An 18,777-nucleotide genomic window follows, 5' to 3' on the forward strand; every position below is an offset into this window, starting at 1 on the left:
CGCCGCTCCGCCCCATGCCGCGCCCCGGGACCGGGGCTGTGTCAGCGGGGAAAGGCGGAGGGCAGCGGCTCTCCCGGGGCCCCGAGGAGCTCCCCCTGGCCGCACGGAGCGGCAGCGGGGCCCCGCGGGTGGAGCCGGCAGGTAAGGCGGCCGCGGGGAGCCGGGGGGTGGCGGAGGGGGCACCATTTTCCAGAGGCGCGTCCCTCACAGAGCCATCTTGAGGCGCGTATCAGCCAGGTGGGGGAGAATCCCCGTGTGCCTTTTGGCTTTCTCCTTTGTTAGCTGGAGTCGTTTGCCTCTCCCAGAGCATGTTTCAAGTTTGAACTCATGAAATCGAAGCGAATTGGAAGGGAGCATCCTCACCCCGAAGCTCAGTGTGTGCCAAAGGAAGCCGTGTGCCCTCCCCGTATGGGGAGTTCACTTGTGTCCATGCTCATTCAGCAAAGGGGGACAAGGCAGAAACAGACTTCTGTGTGGGGGCTTAGACCCATGAGGCAACCGCTGGACAAAGTCGCCTTCCAGATGGGTTAATGTTGGCAGAGCACTTTGATTTTTTTTAAAGCACCGTGTTACTTCCAGGAGGCAAGACGTGAAGTGCTGCGGCTGACGCTGCAAGAAATACTTTCCCCACTTTTAATCATCGTGAGCCTCCACAGCTCCCTGTGAGTTATCTCTGGCTGCCCTACATATTTTAGGCAGGCTGCATCAGAGAGATCTTTAATTAATCCCAGGGAGAAGCACTCGTCTGTGCTAGTGAACTAGATTTTCCTACCCTAACCTGCCCACCATCCCGGCTGAGCCACAGGCCGCCCAGGAAAATCCGTCCGGCCTCTCTGTTCGTTACTTGCTTGTTAGATTTCCTGGAGAGCCCCCTCAAATGATTTTTTTTTCTTCCCTATTGAGATAAGTTTCTTGTTTTCTGCAAGCTTTTGGAATTTCTCAATAGCCATAAATAAGAGGCTTAACGCATTCGGTTAAGGTTGTGTGAGTGATGGGTGGGAGGATAAAGGGGAAAGGCATAAAGATCAGAGAGTAAAGAGGCAAGGAAAGGAGACATCCATTCCTTGGCCTGAATGGAGGGTAGCCCCTTCTGCTACAAAACCCATCCACAAAGAACTGAGCCGAGATAACCAATTTTCACAGATATTTTCAGCAAGCCAGTGTCTTCTAGTCAGTGTTGTGGGGGTTGTCTTTGAAACAAGGCTTGAGTGTATCATTGTGTGAATTGATTTTACTCCTGTGTTTTAGATTCAGAATGATTTAAGCTGAAAAGAAGAAAATCTTATTAACTGAAATCAATTTTAATCTTCTCTTACACTTGTACTTTCTTAGTCACAAAGGAATGTTCATTTTCTTTTGTTGGTGGCATTAAAACATGTTGGTCTGTCACTACATGCAGCCACAGCAGTAAAGTCAGTAAGCAGAAGGCTATTCCTTTATGTTATTCTATAAATTTAATGTTTGGATATGTATTAGGAAGCAGTGTCTGATTAGACAGAAAATTCTTAATTTTATTATTATGTTTTAACTTGCAGTATGTGTCAGCTTGCTTTTGGATGAAAATAAATCGGCATTTAAATCCTCAGTCTTCACTTTTATTTTTTTTTTTATGCTAAAACCTGCTTAATTTTGTTTCCTTGATGTATCTATCACCTAAAAACATTAACATTCCAAATTCAAAATGACACATTTAGAAAAAAGAATGCATCAGTAGTTGCTTTTTTCCACTTGTCAGCCCTTCAGAGTTGTGCAATTAGCACTTCATTCTTTAGCATCTACTTTTGTATTTATAGATTGACTAGGAGAGAACTAGCTCTCTGTTGGCTTTTTTTTCAGCTCCCAGATTGTGTCTCAGCTTTGAATGAACGAGTTCAATTTGTTGAGATGAATGGGAAACTGCATTTTCAGAAAAGGCTACTTTTGTCAAAGACAGATTTTGTGCTTTGCCAGCCTATGGCTTAGCTATTCAGCTGATGACATCTGCCAGTCCTGCTCTCTGCCATGCTTTAGAAGTCCTGGCAGCAATATTTACTGCTTTAATATTCCTTACAGACTGCTGTCCTTTGGGGGGGTTGTGCATTCACCCTGTTTGTGCCCCCCCATATCTTGTAATCCATGTTGGCAAGGGGGAAGTTCTCCGAGTTGTTAAATACCAAACTGAGGAGAGAGACAGATGGCTCCAAACAGGAGCGAAACCTCAGTGGCATCCAAATCCCAGGAGAGGTGTCCCTGGGACCAGCAGTCTCACAGGGAGGTGAAAGCAGAGATTTAATGAAAAGCATCCTAGCGCTACATATAAAACCTTAAGGTCAAAGATGATTTATGACGGAGGGTTTCTGCTAGTTAGCCTTGAAGAAGATCAACCTGCAGCTCTGGCTGCTGCTGCTTTCCCAGGCCCCACTCCCATGGATGCTCCAGGTTTATGGCTTTCTTCTCCTGGAATACCAAATTGCACAAAGTATAACAGCAATCCTTTTTACTCCCTATACAATCCCTATGATTATTACCAGAAATATGAGGGTGGAGCCAAAACTTAACAAAAAAGGGTATGAGTTTCTGTTCCCATACCTCTCTGGACTCTCCCATGGGATTACACCAAAGGCCTCCTCTGAAGTCCCTGCCGCTTTCGCCTCCTGTCTGTGCATTCTCTGCTGTGGCTGGTTTTCCTTTTCATCTCCTCTCACTGGTACATGAGAGCCTTTCTATTTCATGACTTCTGCCTTCCTGGTCAGCCCCATCTGGTGGTTAGATTCCCTGGCCAATTCATCTCTTCAGGGACTTCCCCACTGGGCAGATACTTTGCTCGCAGGGATATCTGGAGGTCCGTCAGTCTAAGTAGGAGATAATCAGGATTTCACTAGCTTTCATCATTGTCTAGGAATTTCATTCCAGTGACTTAATTAAAAAAAAAAAAAAAAAGGAGATACTGAAGACAGGCACCATACTCAAAGTAGAGTTTGTAGTCAGGGAAGATGTAGGGTATCGGTATCAGTTTGGCACGGGTACATGTTCTAAATAATCACGCACCCCACTGACACTGTATTAATGATGCTGGAGCATTTCCTTGTCTGCAATTGAAAGTGCTGCGTCCTTAATACCCTGGCATCATGGATCTGTATCTGCACTTTTATCCAATTGCGAGTCCCCTGAGCCAACTAATTCCTGCTGCAAGAGATACTGTCTAAGTATCTTAGATTATATTTACTGTGCAATGCATTAAGCAATCCTGAATCACTCCCGGGGGACCTTCCAGTTCTTGCTCTGTACAGTTTGGCTCTTCAGCAACTCCTGGGCTGCAGCCAGGTGTTAGAAAAAGCTCTGATCTGCAGCCCCTGAGCATCTTACCCAAATAAGAACTCCAAGGTGCGGTTTTGTGTCACGATTTTTCAGATACCTTCTTCCCGTACTGGATTTAGAATTGACTGTGTTTTCCATTGCACTGTGTGGCTCCAACTCCTTGCTCTCTAATTGCAGGTTTTGCTCTTTGGGGTCTCCTCATTTTCTCTGAGTAAGGCACTGGCGTGCTTGGTTTTCTTGCAGCAGAGAGCAGGGCCAGGAGGGAGAGGGGACCAAGACACAGTCAGGCATCTTCTGAGTAGGAAGGGATGGAAAAAGAGCCTGAGGTGCTAATGCAGGATCCTAGTTTTTAGTTACTGTAAAGGTCAGGCGGGAGTCCAATACACATTAAAACATCCTGGCAAGAGTGCTGCATGAGTTCCTAAGGAAGGGAAACGGAGATCTTGTGATTCTTTTACTGATATAACATTTACTCTTTTACTGAAATAAAAACAGATGCGCTGCCAGGTCCCGGGCTGAGGGCGTTGCTGTGGAGGCGGGACGCTGCGCTCACGTTGCTGTGACCGACTGCGTTCTGCAGCTCCTACGGATGGCACCATGTAATACAGCAGGGTCCTGGTAGATGGGAAGGAATTGCAATAGGCACCTGCTGGTTCAAGGTGCAGGATGACCCACTTTGGGCAAATGCAGAAGTGAGGGGTAGAACAGCTTTGCTTTATCGTCAGGATCTTCTTCCTAAAAATGTAAGCATTTCTGTTAAGTTTATTCAAGCCTGCTTTGGAATCCACTTGAATTGCTTTGAGGATTTCAAACCATCCTTCAAGGCGTGCTCCTTTTAAAGTCTTGGTTGTCTTTAAAGACTCTTATGTACATGCCACTCACAGAAGTTTTCCACAGAGTATAATAAACTTAAGGAAACAGATCTCATCCCTGGAAGCAGTGGGAAACTTTGAGTGCTTTGTCTTCATTTCTCATTTAGCAGTCTGGACAAAGAATGTGGAGACAAGGCAGAGACAGCACTTCAGACTTTAGCTCTAAAAAAAAGGTAGACCAGCAGTGTTTGGGAATTCTGAATAAGTTAGCATGCAAAAAAATTGACTAATTTGTTTATTATAAAATTAAAATGCACAGCTGTTCTTGTATGCCATTTCTCAGACTTCAGTAATACTAATCTAGACAGCATTTATCATTCCCTGACATTTGGAAAAGTTACGGAACAGCACAGGGAAAAAAAAAGATCTGATTCATAAAACAGATATTCTGTAAAATGCCCTTGACTTTTAAAAAAAAGTCATTGAAAATGTCATCCAGAAACAATTTAGTGATGCTTTGGAAAGCTCCTCTTCACTGCTTTTATTTTTATTTTGCCTGTATCTTTGGAGTACCACCAGCAGGCGTTTGGGTGCCTCACACGGAGGACGAAGGACTGCAGGGAGAGCAGCGCCCCTGAGCCACACAGCTTGGCAGCGGAGCTGGTGAGCCCTCCATGTGAGCCCAAGGCATTCTGTCCGTGCTGAACTGCAGCTTCTGCGCAGGCTGTCCTGTGCTGGCCAGGCTCTTGTCACCACCTGCGGTGGTCCAGGAGCTGCTTGGCAGCCTCAGCGTGGGGCAGCACCAGCACCGAGTGCTGACAGCGATAAATGAATGACTGCGTTTGCCAGTTATAACTCAGGACTGGGCAAAATTGGGGCTGGCTGTGCCTGACTGCAGACTGGGTGGCTTGCCCGCTCTTCCCTTTGCTTTTAGCATCTCCGCATCATGATGGTCAGGCAGGGGGTGGCGAGCTCCATTACCAAACCCATGAAGGTTTTGGTGGAAGGGCTCACCTTACTGTGTCAGACTCGGTGCTTTTGGCCGTCCAGCTTGGGGTCTGCTCCTGCTTAGATGCACACTCAGACCATGGCCTTTTTTTCTTGCCTCTGTCTCTTTCCTCAAAAAATAAAAGTGCTTTGAAGCTTGTGGATTAAACAGGGAGGGAAAGATGGGTGTGATCTATGAGCTTTGTTGCTTCCTTTCTCCTATTTTGCTGGCAGGCCACAGGCAGGTGTTTTTCTTTGTGCTTCTGCACAGACACTTAAAGCAGCTTGCTATGGGCTGCTGCTGTAAGGGTTTTTTTCCCCTCCCCTTCCTTGAACATTTCTTCCTCTAGTGGTGGCTGCATGGTGAACTTGATGAGGGAATTAATCTGGCTGAAAATAACATTTTATTTTCTTTTAAAATGCAAAAGGCTTGTTTTCAGTGAGATAAATCCCCCTGTCAAGTTCACTGCAGGCTGCACAGACACTAGCACTGGTAGGGAGGAGCTGTTCCCACCTTGCCTTCTAACGGATCATTCATCACAGCCTGTGTATTTGCTGGATTCAAGGAACTGTAATCTAATTTGAGCTATTTCACTGTGAAATGGAGACAGGCATTGTTCCCTGCTTCAGCAGGGTACGGTGAGGATGCGTATGTGAAAGACCACGTCAAATCACTGAGGTAAGTCCTACTGTTCGTCCCTCTCCCAGCACAAGGTCTGAATTAAATGTGCTTTCTTATATAGGTCTTGCCACCTATTTTTGTAGGGTCTGGTGCTGTATATCCTGCATTGGACCAGTGCATTTTGTCATAACATTGATTGGTGGCAGACAGATCTGTCCCAACAGCTGGATGCCTCTGATACCATCCATTTTTCATATGTACAATCTGACAGCAAGCAGATAAGCCCTTTAAAAATACTAGGGATTGGAACTAATCCTTTGGCTAACATGCACCTAAGCAACACAGATGCAGGCACAAAATCAGAGGAAAGGTTGGGGATGAGGACTGGGGAGGCTATGGAGTGAATGAGGCAGGAAGAGGGGGACCTGTGGCTGGGGAGCTCTCTCTCAAGCTAGATGTCTAGGGTAAATTTTCCCTGATCTCTTCCCCAACCTGTGGGTAACTCACAGTGCTTCTAAAGTACCGGTTGTTTTTTGTTCCTGCAGCTAACCCCCATGTGATGAGAGTGAAGACACAGTGCCAGTTCTTGTTATGTGTTGTACATGTTATGTGACTATAAAAATAAAAATTGATGCTCCTCACTGCTTACAGTCTACATTTTTTCCTCTCATGTCTCCTCTGAGCAGTCATAAAAAGGTTATTTGTGCAGTAGCAGGGATTTGAGATCAAGGATTTTATTAGCTTGGGGGGAGGCACTTCCTTCCTGTCTGCGTTCAAACTGGATAATTTCTCCTCTGTTAGCAGCAGCAGCAGCAGCAGCAGTCCCTGAAAGCCAATGGAAAAACTTCCTTTGACCTACATGGTGCAAAACCAAGCTCTTAGGCTCCTGTTTTGTGTGTCAAAGATTAATGCTTGGGAAGCGTAAGCTGCAGTAGCTTTCCTGCATAGTAACAGAAGACTTGGCTTCTAAAAATTCTTCTTCAGCGTGTTTTTGCAGAGCTGCCTCCCCAGGGTTTTCCATCTGTTTTCACACAGAGATTAATATCAAATTGTTTGGCTAATAAAACGCTCCCTGCTATCTCTCAAATTTCACCATTTCTTTTCCTTTTCTCACACGGACAGTTAGGAGATTCTCATCTCCCTCGGCGCTCCCACCTGGAGACGGTCATCACTCACATGTCCTGCTTCAGCCCCACAGCAAGGCTTTTAAGGGGTTGAGATCTCAGCGTATGGCTGAAAGAGTTGGTGCTATGGGTGGCTGTGGTGTGCTGTGGGCTGGCCTCATTCTTACTGCAAATAAAGACCAGAGAAAGAACACGCTTTGTGTCCACTACTGTGATTTCTGCAAGAGACCAGTTTTTGTTCGAAACCACAGAAGATGTTCTCAACAAAATAGGCCGGGGGTGTGAACCTGTTTGACGCAGCAGCAGCCCTGAGGGGTGTGGGGCTGATGGTGGTGTTTCAAGGTGCTGTCTTCAGAGGGTCAGGACCAGGAGAAAAGAGAAAACATCTTCTGTGAAAGCTTAAATCAGGAAGGATCTTTGTGATCTTTTAATACAAGTCAGACTTCCCTACATTAACACCTCTTCTGGTCAACCAGTAACCAAGATACCCGGTCCAGATTTGGAAGTTGCCAGTGACGGTACAATTCTCCACAGCCCCCAGAGATGTACGTCGAGGGACACCTACGCTTTGTTAAAACACCTACCTAACGTCTGCTCTGTATTTGTATGCCGGCTTTTTATCTTGCTCCATCCTCCTCTGCTGGATTAGAGGGATCTTCTTCACCACGTTTTTGTTTCTGATGTAAAGCACACAGATCTGATGAGTATTCGGCATCTTGCCTGACTGGTGAGCGCAAGAACTGGACACAGATTTCCAGTAGCAATCCTACCTGTGCCAAATTGACAAATAACATCACGTTGCTCCTCATTGCCTGGCCAAAACTGGCGTAGTCCTTTAGGCTTTGACATTACACCAGGAACTGACATTAGGTTTTCATCTACTGTGAGTTAATGAAGGTCACAGCTAGATAAACTTCTTAAAAACAAACAAACAAACACAAATCTTTGCTTTTAGTTTTGGGTTATTTTTAAATATTACTGGCAAGTTGTCCCCTTTTCAAGGCGGTATGGGCTGAGCCTGGAACTACAGCCAGGAATTTTGGAAATCTAATCCCAAATTAACTTCCATGTCTCCAGACTTTTAGTAGGTCATCCCAATAGTGATGCTTTCAGCTTCTCAGTGACTCCGAGTCTTCTTTTTTTTTACCCCATTTGCAGCAGGGGAAATTTGTCTCAGGGGCTTGCTAGGCTTAATCAGGTGATTTTAGGATTTCATAGAGGCCAAACATGAAGTTTTATGGCTGATGCAGTGAAGGCACAGTATTTGCAGTAAATTTAGTATTTTACAGAGCTGTTTTCCAGCATGTCTGCAAATCGAGGCGTATGTTTTTTGCATGGCAGGTGTGAACTTGGAGGGCAATCCAAACAGTCCGTTTCCAGCCATGTTGCAGAGCTGGCCAAAATATCCCTGTGCCCAGTGATTTAGAAGCAGTCTGACTTCTGGGATGTGCCGAATGATTTTTGAATTCCGTTTTATGTGTCCTCTGCTCACCAGGGAAGATTTATTTTCTGTAATGCAAAAAATAATCTGAATTGTTGATTTCTTTGAAAACCACACAAAGCCAACTGGCCATAGCCTTCAGATGAAAGCGATACAGGTAACAGTTGTGTGTATTCGTGTGCGTGAGCGTGCGAGGCATAAGCAGTTGACCTAAAGTTCTGCAAAAAAAAAATCAAAACAAAGCAGTAAAACCTTATAACTGGGAAGATGGGGACCATAATACCAGATCTAAAAATGCTCAACATTTTTCACTGTTCAAGTAAAACAATTTCCCCAGCATTTATTGGGCTATACGTTATGATAACTATGTTTCTTGGTTTCCTCTTAAAGACATGACTCAGATAATAGGCAGAAATTTTATTATTGGAATATATATATATAAATATATATGGATATATACATGTATATATTGATATATATAAATTTCTACCTATTATCTGAGCCATTCAACAGAGCTCTTCAGGGTTGTTAAAACATTATTTCTTGTACTTAGACGCGTACCTAAATACTTCATGAATATTTGGCAGTTGTGTTTGTAAATGTTACAGAATCTGAGAAGCATTAATCCCGTGTTTTGCAGGACTTGCAAAGGAGCAGGACTTGTCTGCCTTGATGCGTGTTTAATCACGTGGTGTGTTCTTAGGCAGCATTCCCATAGATAACTCTGTCACTTGGTATTAGTGGTAGTTTTGCTTGAATGAGCAGAAACCGAGTCCTTATATCTGTTATAAATATTTATGAAAATTTGTTGTTGTTTTTTCCCTGCACAGTAAGAAGGCTGTGCTGTGGTTTTAAAATCCTTCCCCAGTGAAGTCATCTTAATAGCAATTTTCCTTTAAATCTACTGTATACGTTGTATTTTAAGGTTTGACAGAAGTGCACAATGCTACATTGGTAGGGTTTGAGATCTCATTCATTTTGACATCATTTGATTGCTCTTGGTAACATCCTTGCAATGGGCAGTAAATCAGAAGACACTCGGAGCTCGAGAGGCTGGCACCACCAGAGCTCTCAGAACGTGGGATGTCTGCTGCAGCTGTCTCTAAGCTAGGCCAGTCCTTTAAATTATTCAGCTTGATTTTTGTCTGTGATTTCAGTATTTCTTTTTAACATCAGCCAAAACCATTGTCTTCTGCTTGCTTCCAGCACTGCAGAGGAATGTTAAAGTCACACAATAAGCTGTGCTTGTTTAATCTCTTCTTACAAATGTTTTAAACTCTTTCCTCTTCAAATAGCTTTTTTTATTTTTTAATATTTAAAATTGGAACCTAAGAATCAGGATTAGGTATTAGAAAACATGCCCCCATGTAATAAAATTGGTGTGAAAGACAGTAATGAGGATCAGATCTTCAGATGACATTTAAACCGGTTGGAAAGTAACCCTTTAAAGAAAAGTTATGTCATTTTTTTCTGCTTGGTGTGAAGCAGACACTTTTTCTGCCTTCTCTCTCATTTTAGGCTGGGGATGGAGCGCACAGTTTGGATGTCAGCAGTGGGACATTTTACCAGAACAAAGCATCCCTGGGACCGTTGTCTAATCAGTGGCTTCTAAGTGCAGGAGCTGTTAGCCTGGAAACAAGCCCTACAAGATGCCAAGTGAGGTGCTTGAGAGCAGCAGTGGGATGGAGGAGACGGTGCAGAAAGAGAGCAAGTCCGGGACCCACAGCCCTCGCCACAGCTCCGCGAGGAAGGCGGTGGCAACCACGGTCACCTTTGATGGGGAAGCCACTATGGACCGGAGGAAAAAGAAGAAGAAAGAGTCCCGACCCGAGTCAGTAATAGTGTATCGGTCAGAGAACGAGAATAAGGTGGAAGAGGAGCAGGCAGATGAAGAAGGAGGGGAGAGGAACTCTGAGGAAGGCTCAAAGTTTCTGGGTCAGTCCTCGGCAGATGGTACGTATCCCTGGGAACATCCACTTCCCATAAACCTTGGTGTCACTGAGCGCCACGACAGATTCAGGAAAGAGGTTGGGGTGCTTGCTGCCATTTAGAAACGCAGATTAGGAATACCTGCATTCTGGGAAATCCATGCTTTTTACACCTCTTGGATTCACGAGATTTATTGAGGTAGGTTACAAAGGCTGACAGTGGGAGCTACAGGCACAGAAACATGGTCCCCTTCCTCGCTCTGTGGGTCCTGTGCAGTGCAGACCCCAAACAGGAATGCAGGGCCAGGGAGTGGGGAGGCAGTGGCAGGGCCACCCTTCTTGATGCCAGCATGAGCTGAGCTCAGCTGGCAGTGACTGTGGGACCGCCAAGACTGCAGGCAAGGAGAGTTTGAGTTCATAAATGAAAACGCTGTGAAACAAAAAGCACTACAGCCTGATTTGGGGTGTCTCCTGCAGTTCTTTGCAGGTGTTAGTCATTGCCCTGTGCTTCGTTTTAAATGTATGCCCTGGTTAGGGATGATCCATAGTTCTGAGCATACTTTATGCCAATGATGCTGTGGTCAAGCCCCAATCTGTGCCTGAAACAACTGCCTGTTAAGTGAAAGGATGGCAGCAGATGGATTGAGGGGCTCTACCTGTGCTAGGGAGCTTTACTCATTATCCAGGATTTGCTGTTTGCCTTCTGCTTGCATAATCTCAGCACAGCTTCCTCTTTAAGACTGATTATTTGGCAAGGTCATCGTAGGCCATCTCAGAGCCACTTTCACTTCTGATGTTTGTCCTGGCTGCCCTCGGAGGGAAGAAGTGTGTGAGGCCGGTCCCATGGCTAACCCATGAGTTGAGGGTTTAATGCGAATGCCCACTCCTGGTCCTTCAGCCACCCTGAATTCCCCATGATCCTAATCCCAACCCTCACACTTCCCTGCTGCCTTCCTGTTTGTGTGGGCCACCTCAAACCTCTCCCTTTAAGAGCATGACAAATTCCTCGGAGTTCCTTCACAAGTTGGAATTAAGTCCAGAAGGAAGCGTATCTTTGCCCCACAGACGAGTTTACGCCCCGTGCCACTGCAGGGACCATCCTAAACCAAAAAGTGTGATCTGAACACACATCCCAACACTTTCCTGTTGGGTGCTGTTCTTGATCCCTTAAAATGCAGATGTAATTGTATGAGACTTAGTGAATACGAGACATTGTGATATTCTAAAGATTTAAAAAATAATTTGGATTGAGATACAATGCAAATATGAAGTAGAATAACAACTACTCAAGTACACCTCCATGGGTGCATGTGCTTATTCCAGTCCTAGAGCCTTATTCATATTTAGCACATTTACACCAAGTATCCCTGCTGTTCAGGAATAAATCTCTGAGGGAAGCAGGGAAAAGAGGCTTACTGTTTTTTACTCAGTTGCTCTGTCTTGTCTCTTTCCCATATGCTCCTGCAGCACTTTTCTTTCATGTATTGTCCCCAGTACAGATGTTGGTGTCTTCTCCCTTGTGATTTCTGTCATCTCATTGGCTTATCTTCCAATTTCTTCTGCAATAATTGTATCTATACTGCACTGGTTCTTGCATTCCATCTTCTTTTTATTTAACTATTACTCCATCTGCACTGATTCATTTCAGGGTCTTTGGGGATTTACATAAAATACTCCACAAAGAAAAGAAATCTAATGTGGATGAGTTTATCTGTGTTCGTAGGTGTCTGGAACATGCCTTTAGACAGCCGATACGTCACCTTGACTGGAACAATCACCAGAGGAAAGAAGAAGGGTCAGATGGTGGACATCCATGTCACGCTAACAGACAAAGAGCTGCAGGAACTGACTAAGTCAAAGGAACCTCCCAAAGAAGACGTACTTGAGAAGAAAAAGAAATGTGATGTTGGGCTGGACAGGGGGCCCCACATCATCCTCTGGACCATCATCTGCCTCCCCGTTATTTTTGTGGTGTCCTTCGTGGTTTCATTCTACTATGGAACCATTACATGGTACAACATTTTCTTGGTATACAATGAAGAGAGGACCTTCTGGCACAAAATCACCTTCTGCCCCTTTTTGATCATCTTCTACCCTATTATAATCATGGTTGTGTCTTTTTCCCTAGGCCTGTACTCGGCTGTGACCCAGGTATCATGGTCCTTTGCGGACTGGTGGCATGCTGTCAGGGATATGGAGAAGGGCTTCTGTGGCTGGCTCTGCAGCAAGCTGGGTTTGGAAGATTGTTCTCCGTACAGCATTGTTGAGCTGCTAGATTCTGATAATATCTCAGGTAGTCTCTCTGGCAAGAGCTCTGCACAGGGTGTTGAGACTTCAGCAGTCTGAGCCTTTGTCCTGACTATTTTGGTCATATGTGAGTGGTTTTCTCCTAGGAAATAACACACTGATTTTATATATATATATATATACATATATTTAAACACAAATAAAATATCAGGCTGGGAGTGCTCTTTAAATGTCACAGAATGCAAGTGTGCTAGCTTCACGTTGTGTTTGTGGGGAGGTGCATGGCTCTCCAGTGATTTGTCATCTGTTTTAGCTAATTACAACTTTGGGGAACAGTGAGAAAACCCAGGGCTGTGGGGCTCAGGCTGTTTTACAGGTGACAGAGGTATATGCCGAAAAGACCTCTTCTGTAAAGTTAGACTTCACTTTTAGAGAATAGGACATAATAGAGACCTGCCAACCCAGCAAAAAGAAGTCTATATGCAGGGGATGAACTTCAGGAGATTGGAAACTCATTCAGAAGGGAAGGATAAATTGCAACATTTGTGATGTTCCTGCAGTTTTCCTAGATCCTTTTTCAGTTCTTCCAAAAAAAAAATAATGCAAAAACCTTTCAGGTCTGCTAACTGCTGAGAAAGTGTCAGTTTGAAAGAGCAGCGCACCACAGTAGTTGTGCCCGGCCTTCCAGCGGAAGAGGACAGCACAGCTCTGACAAAGGCACGAGATCTGTGCTGACCTCAAACGCGTCCCACACGCAACTTGCTCAGCAGTGCTGCGTGGAGGCGCTGCACATCACCAGCTGCACACGTGTCCTTGGGACCTTCCGTCTCTTGTTGGATGCACTCCTACAAGGGAATGGGCTACAGGAGTCTTATGCAAGAGAACGGCTGCGAGTGTGAAGCGCAAACAGTTGCAGTGCTGGGAAGAAACACCTGCTGTGAGGCAGGGCGATTGTTTTGGGTTTCACCACAATGTATGCGTGGTCTGGTGGCACCTCAGTTTAGGAACGCGGTGTTGAAGATGCTAGAGATGGAAAAGTCTCACTGAAATGGTCGTTCCATTTTTCACGTTGCTGTTACAGAGGAGATGCTGAACCATCCCGTGTAGAATGGGGCACCTTTGAGCCTGAACCTCTTAGCACCAGTGCAAGCTGCATCAGTGCCACCGCTCCAGAAATCTCCTCCGCCCCCTGCCTCCTGCTTAATTACATGGAAGAGCAACAGATTGTACATCCTCCTCCCATCATGTCTCATTTTCGTAATTGACTTCCCTCCTTTTGGGACTTTTCGTGGCATCTTAGCGGGCTCCCAGGCTGGGCTGAGGTGGCCGCCATAGGCCAGAGAAATTTTAATTGTCTTTTTAAAAATAATCACAAGCAGAAAAGTTTTGGTCTGAATGGAGCATGGTTGTTGAGGTCTCAGCCTAAGGAGGGCACAAGGAAAAGGAAGGAGAGGTTTAATGAACTGTAACGGGGACTGAGTTAGAAATGTCTGCAACATCACTAATTTCCTGAGCGCTCTAGTTCAGATGGTGCTGCTAGAAAGTCTGCCTCAGCCCCAGCCCAGAGGGGCCCCCCATTTGCATGCGTGTAGGTAGCTAGTTCATAGTGTGCCACTCATGTCTGGATTGGGGTTTCATTCCCCTGCTAGAAGGGGAGCTGCTCGAGTTTTAGGGTGTCAAAGAGAAGCATTGGGAAACTGGATTTCACAGGAGCTAATGCTTCATATCACGTTTCAAGGATGGTCCCAAGGCTACACTAAGCAGCCATCCCAATCAGGACATTTGGGAGCCTGCGATGGATGAAGAAGTCCATTGGATGCTCTGGGCCTGACTTTGAGAAATAAGTGAAGTTCCTGCTGCATCCTTGGTCTGTCCCCTTCTGAGATGTCCAGCCAAAGAAGCCTCTTAGCACTGGCTTGAGAATTACCAGTGTGAGCAGTGTGCAAGCCAAATAGAAAGAGCTGGCTTGGCCCTACAGCTTACCGACAAAGCAGAGGTGTCCCTGTGCTCAGGTACAGCCAGGCTGCATTTGCTACTTCCTTATGCAGAACTTTTACTGACAGGGTCTCTAAAGGCAATGGCCAACTTCCAGCAAAAAGAAAAAAAAAAAGTCCCCAGCCTGCGAAGCAACAGGAAGTAATTCAGTGGGGTTCAAAGATGACCTGCGCCACTGGGACCAGTTCACTGGGAGAAAGTTCAGAGGGTGAGAGTTCAGCTGTCACTGCCAAACAGCAGCTGTTCAAGGCGAAGCGAAAGGCTGGGGTCAGTAGCACAACGAGCCTTCAGCTTACAGAGGGTTTGAGTGATAAGTACAGAGCGCAGCTATGTGAAATGTCTGCTGAGCTGCAGGATTGCTTTCAGGCTTGCAAACAGCCTGCCAGAACCGAGACAAAACCAAATCTGTGCCTCTTGCTGCTATGTGAACACAAAGGAGCATCCGAAGAGGTGTATTCCCCTCTCTGTGCCATGGCAGCTCTGCTTCTGGGTATAGAGAAACCACTTGGAGTCCACCTTTTGGGGTAAAAGCTGGAACAATCCATCCTGTGTTTTCTACTTCATTACATATTCAACCAAGCTTGCCTCCTCCTGATGAGATCAGGGTGTTCTGCCACTGATTTTGATGGGGGCTACTTTAAGCTTGGGGTTAGTTCTGGTGCTATTTTAAAAAGTTTTATTCAGACTTTTCTCAAAACAACTCTGGATAGCTTTTTCTCTTGCCTGTTATCCATTGGAGCTCTTTGCCTGCTGCAAAATATATAATCATAATCACTTGTTGTAATAGAAGAAAGCACAAGTTTCTGTCTTGTTCTACCTTTGCTTTCAGAAACTCACAAATAATTTCCGCTTACATGCCACTGCCAAACTGCAGGGAATACCAGTTACATGATTGTTGAGTGTGTTTCTGGCTGCTGTAGTCTGAATTTTTTTTTAAGTACAGATAGTGTGTGTTTACTGATTGTTATTTTTAGTTGCATTTTTCCCCATCCTTGCTGGCCTGGGTGGAGAATAAAGATTTATGTGGCTTAGAAGAGTACACTCATGTTTCTGCTTGACTTTGTGAGAAAAACTGTGCTACGGGGTAAGCACTGTTGTTCTATGCTGATAATTGATTTCAAGTCATTATCTTCAGAGACACAGCTTAAAGTGTGTCTGAAATGGTTCTGTTTTACCTCTTAACCTGTGCCTATCCGGAACGGTCATATCTCTGGGCTCTGTTTTGTTTTTACTTCATAGCACACAAAAATGATTAGATTTTGATTTAATTTCACTTACTGGGTGTCTGACTTTAGCCCCAAGGACCTGTAGGCAAAGACATGCTTCCACACCAAAATAGGAAGTACATTTAACTCTACGTTAAATATCTTTTAATATCTGGATAGCTTTTTGAAGCTGCAACCGGTAGTTTAAAAAAAGCCACCCCAAACTGCTCTTGCACACCAAAGCACACAACTAGAGTAGCACTAAAGGGAGGAAATGAGGATGCACAGTGCCCTGTGACAGACATAATTTCACTCAAAGTTTATGTAAACCTTTTCTGTCCCAGGCAATGAATTGCCTGCAGGACCAGTGCCCTTCCCATTTTTTTCTAAAGATGTGTCAATGTACAGAAGGTCAGTTTAATGCAGATTCATCTCTGAAGTTGATTAGTCCATCCAAATTTATTCCCTGTATTGAAATGAAAACTCAAAAAAAAAAAGTGAGAGGTTGAAGCAAATTCAGACCTTTCCCAAATAAATGTCTTTACCCCAAAAAAAGGACACAATTCACTTGATAAGACAACCTTTCAATTACTTTCATGAACTAGAAGGGGCATCACGTAGATAAAGGCTTACTTGTCTTTAGCAATAAAACATGCTCACTCTTCCAATAGGCAGCCACTTAATGATGAAGGAGGACTTGTGGCTGTGTGTTTGGTAACAAAATAATTTGCCATAGGGTTCAAAAAGCCCCCAAACCACTCTTTCATGCAAATGGATGAAGTGTAAGTGCATTTACACAGGCAGCCCAGAGAAACAAGGCTTGAGGGTCTCTCATGGATCCCCCTTGGTCATTAAGCCCCCAATTCCATTAACTTTTAGTCTCCCTAATTTCTTGTCATCACCTGGTAGCTGAAGTCTGTCAGAACACATTAAAATAAAGAGAACATCTGAGTTAGGCCAACAATGTGTTTGTCCTTGTGTTAAAAAAATGCCCTTGCTTTTAGTGAGCATAAAACCTTCCCCCCACAACAGAGCACCTGCTCTGGTTTGCAGCCATTGAAATTAGGTATGCCAGGGATTAATTTGACCTGGAGCCTTGTAAGATAAAAAAGTTTCTGCCCTAAATTGATTTCCTTGTTTTAGGGATCCTTCTTCCAACCACCTCTTTCAGCCAGAAATTTACCTTTCAAGATTAAAAAAAAGACAAATACTGAATTTGATAATTCTCTTCAGCAAATAGGAAGAAAACGCACCTCCTAGGCAACATGTTCCCTCAGGGCTTGGTTTATTAGAAGTTCCTCCATCAGTAAGGTATATTAAAACCAATATATTTAAGGGTGCCTTTGACTGTCTTCATATATACGCCAAAATCTTTCTGCTACTACAGCGGTAAGGTAAGTGAGTCATTTATTTCAACTATAAAATAACAGCAAATTGGCTCCTTGTGACAGAACACAAATATAGCTTAATTTATTCTAGCCTGGTTATTTGAATCACCTGCAGTTGTGTTCCTAACAACCCCAAATACTGTAAGTAAACTGAATGGCTTTTACAGTGTCATTGCTGGGCACGAATCCAACAGCTCCCGGGTCAGTTGGCCAAGGGAGAACATGGCATTTGTTCAGTCTTCCTGAAATGCAAGACTTGTCCTGAACCACGGAAGCGTCAGCTTCTACTGTCTGTCACTATGATGCATTTAACTGTGTTTGTAGTGACCTGCCCTTGTAATTACAGGCAATTACTGGAATATCCTTCCGTCATAATGCAGATTTTCCTTAATGTTTTAACCATACAAGAGTTGCACACAGAATTAATAAACACAAGTCATTTTAACCTTCATTAATTTAGTCATATGAGCTCCCCTGTGACTTAAGAAATGAGCAGAAAAGAAAGTGAAATAGAGTAAGCAGCATCATCCCAGGGCATGTGTAGGGCCATTACTAAATGCCAGCTCTGCTCTCACCAAGAATGTGTCAGCAGAGCTAAAGTTAGAGACTGAAAGCAAATAATAAAGGCTGACTCCTCTACAATGCAATTACTGAACGTGAATATTGAAACAGTCTCCAAGACAAGAGTTCATTTGGTGGTTGTGACTTTACCCAGCCTTGTGATCACAGTAGGATTGTTCCGAGGCTCCATTTCCACTCTAAAAATCAAGCCTCTTCTGATGGCTGAATTTGCCACTTATTTCAATAGGAAATTATTTAAAAAAATGAACATCTGTTTTGTCTAGTACAAAACAAACAAACAAACAAAAAAAACAGCAACCAAACAACAAATTCAACAGTTGCCATCAACTTAACTCCCTTCAAGGAATTCCTGCCAAAAACAACTGGCAGGGAAAATGTGAAATTACTCTTTCCCTGCCTCACCATCTGACACTGTCACATATCTGCTAGTGTCCTGGGCTAGCATCAATTCATGTAAATAAAAAAAAAATAAATAAAAATGTCTTTCTTCCATCCTATCAGACAGCAGCTCCCTTCTTTACACTGCTACTCTACCAGAAAAGCACAAACTTGAAACTCAAAAGAATTCAAAGCTTTAAAATGTGACATCATGTCCTCCATGACCACAATGCTCCATTTTTAAAAGTTACTATTTCTTTAAAGCTCCAGGCCTCCATCCTTTCAGTGTGACTTCAATCTGCTTCCAGGTGCAGATAAACAAATGGGGATTTAGAAAGGAATCCTCTCTCTCCAAGCTTGGAAAGAGCCTTGTGTAGCAGCTGAATGCTCCCTGTCCCCTCACACAAGCCGGCTGAATGGATAGGGAACAAATCCCTGTGCTACGAGGATTAAATTGGACCATTAGCTAGAGCATGTGTGGGCATACACGCGTGTTGCTGGTGGGGGGGCTTCTGAGGAACAGGGAGGGTCCTAAAGGGTTGTGCTGCTGCAGCCACAGAGCCAATCTGTCACGCAATGAGTTATCTTAGCTATTTTGTCCAGAACAATGTCCCTGCAGGAAAGTGCTTTCCAAAAACACCACTGCATTGGTAACGGCAACAAACAAAAATTTACAGCACAAGAGAGGTGAGGGAGACTGTGAAACCAAGAGCATGGGGAGAACAAGATGAGATTTGGCTTCTGAGATAACCCAGTAGTAACCAATACAAG

At 44.4% G+C, this 18,777-nt stretch overlaps 1 protein-coding gene across 5 annotated transcripts; it reads left to right on the forward strand.

The window, feature by feature from the left end:
* TMEM169 (transmembrane protein 169) lies at positions 1 to 15,492 on the forward strand. Of its 5 annotated transcripts, none has more exons than XM_068687157.1 (5): positions 1 to 141; positions 4,680 to 4,772; positions 5,525 to 5,775; positions 9,802 to 10,236; positions 11,935 to 15,492. In XM_068687157.1, exons 4-5 carry the CDS (start codon positions 9,933 to 9,935, stop codon positions 12,555 to 12,557), a joined length of 927 nt encoding a protein of 308 aa, XP_068543258.1. In that variant the 5' UTR covers positions 1 to 141; positions 4,680 to 4,772; positions 5,525 to 5,775; positions 9,802 to 9,932; the 3' UTR covers positions 12,558 to 15,492. The 5 variants fall into 5 exon arrangements, with proteins under 5 accessions (XP_068543258.1, XP_068543259.1, XP_068543256.1 ...); XM_068687158.1 differs by having other exon boundaries at positions 5,640 to 5,775; XM_068687155.1 differs by lacking the exons at positions 4,680 to 4,772; positions 5,525 to 5,775 and having other exon boundaries at positions 2 to 141.
* Positions 15,493 to 18,777: the final 3,285 nt, after the last annotated feature.

The sequence above is a fragment of the Anas acuta genome, chromosome 6, assembly GCF_963932015.1.
Source record: "Anas acuta chromosome 6, bAnaAcu1.1, whole genome shotgun sequence".
In the NCBI taxonomy this organism is placed as follows: domain Eukaryota; kingdom Metazoa; phylum Chordata; class Aves; order Anseriformes; family Anatidae; genus Anas; species Anas acuta.

Coding starts and splice junctions, on each gene's coding strand:
- TMEM169 (XM_068687157.1), top strand. CDS start 9,933: ATGCCAAGTGAGGTGCTTGAGAGCAGCAGTGGGATGGAGGAGACGGTG. Junction 10,237..11,934: donor GGGTCAGTCCTCGGCAGATG/GTACGTATCCCT, acceptor CTGTGTTCGTAG/GTGTCTGGAACATGCCTTTA.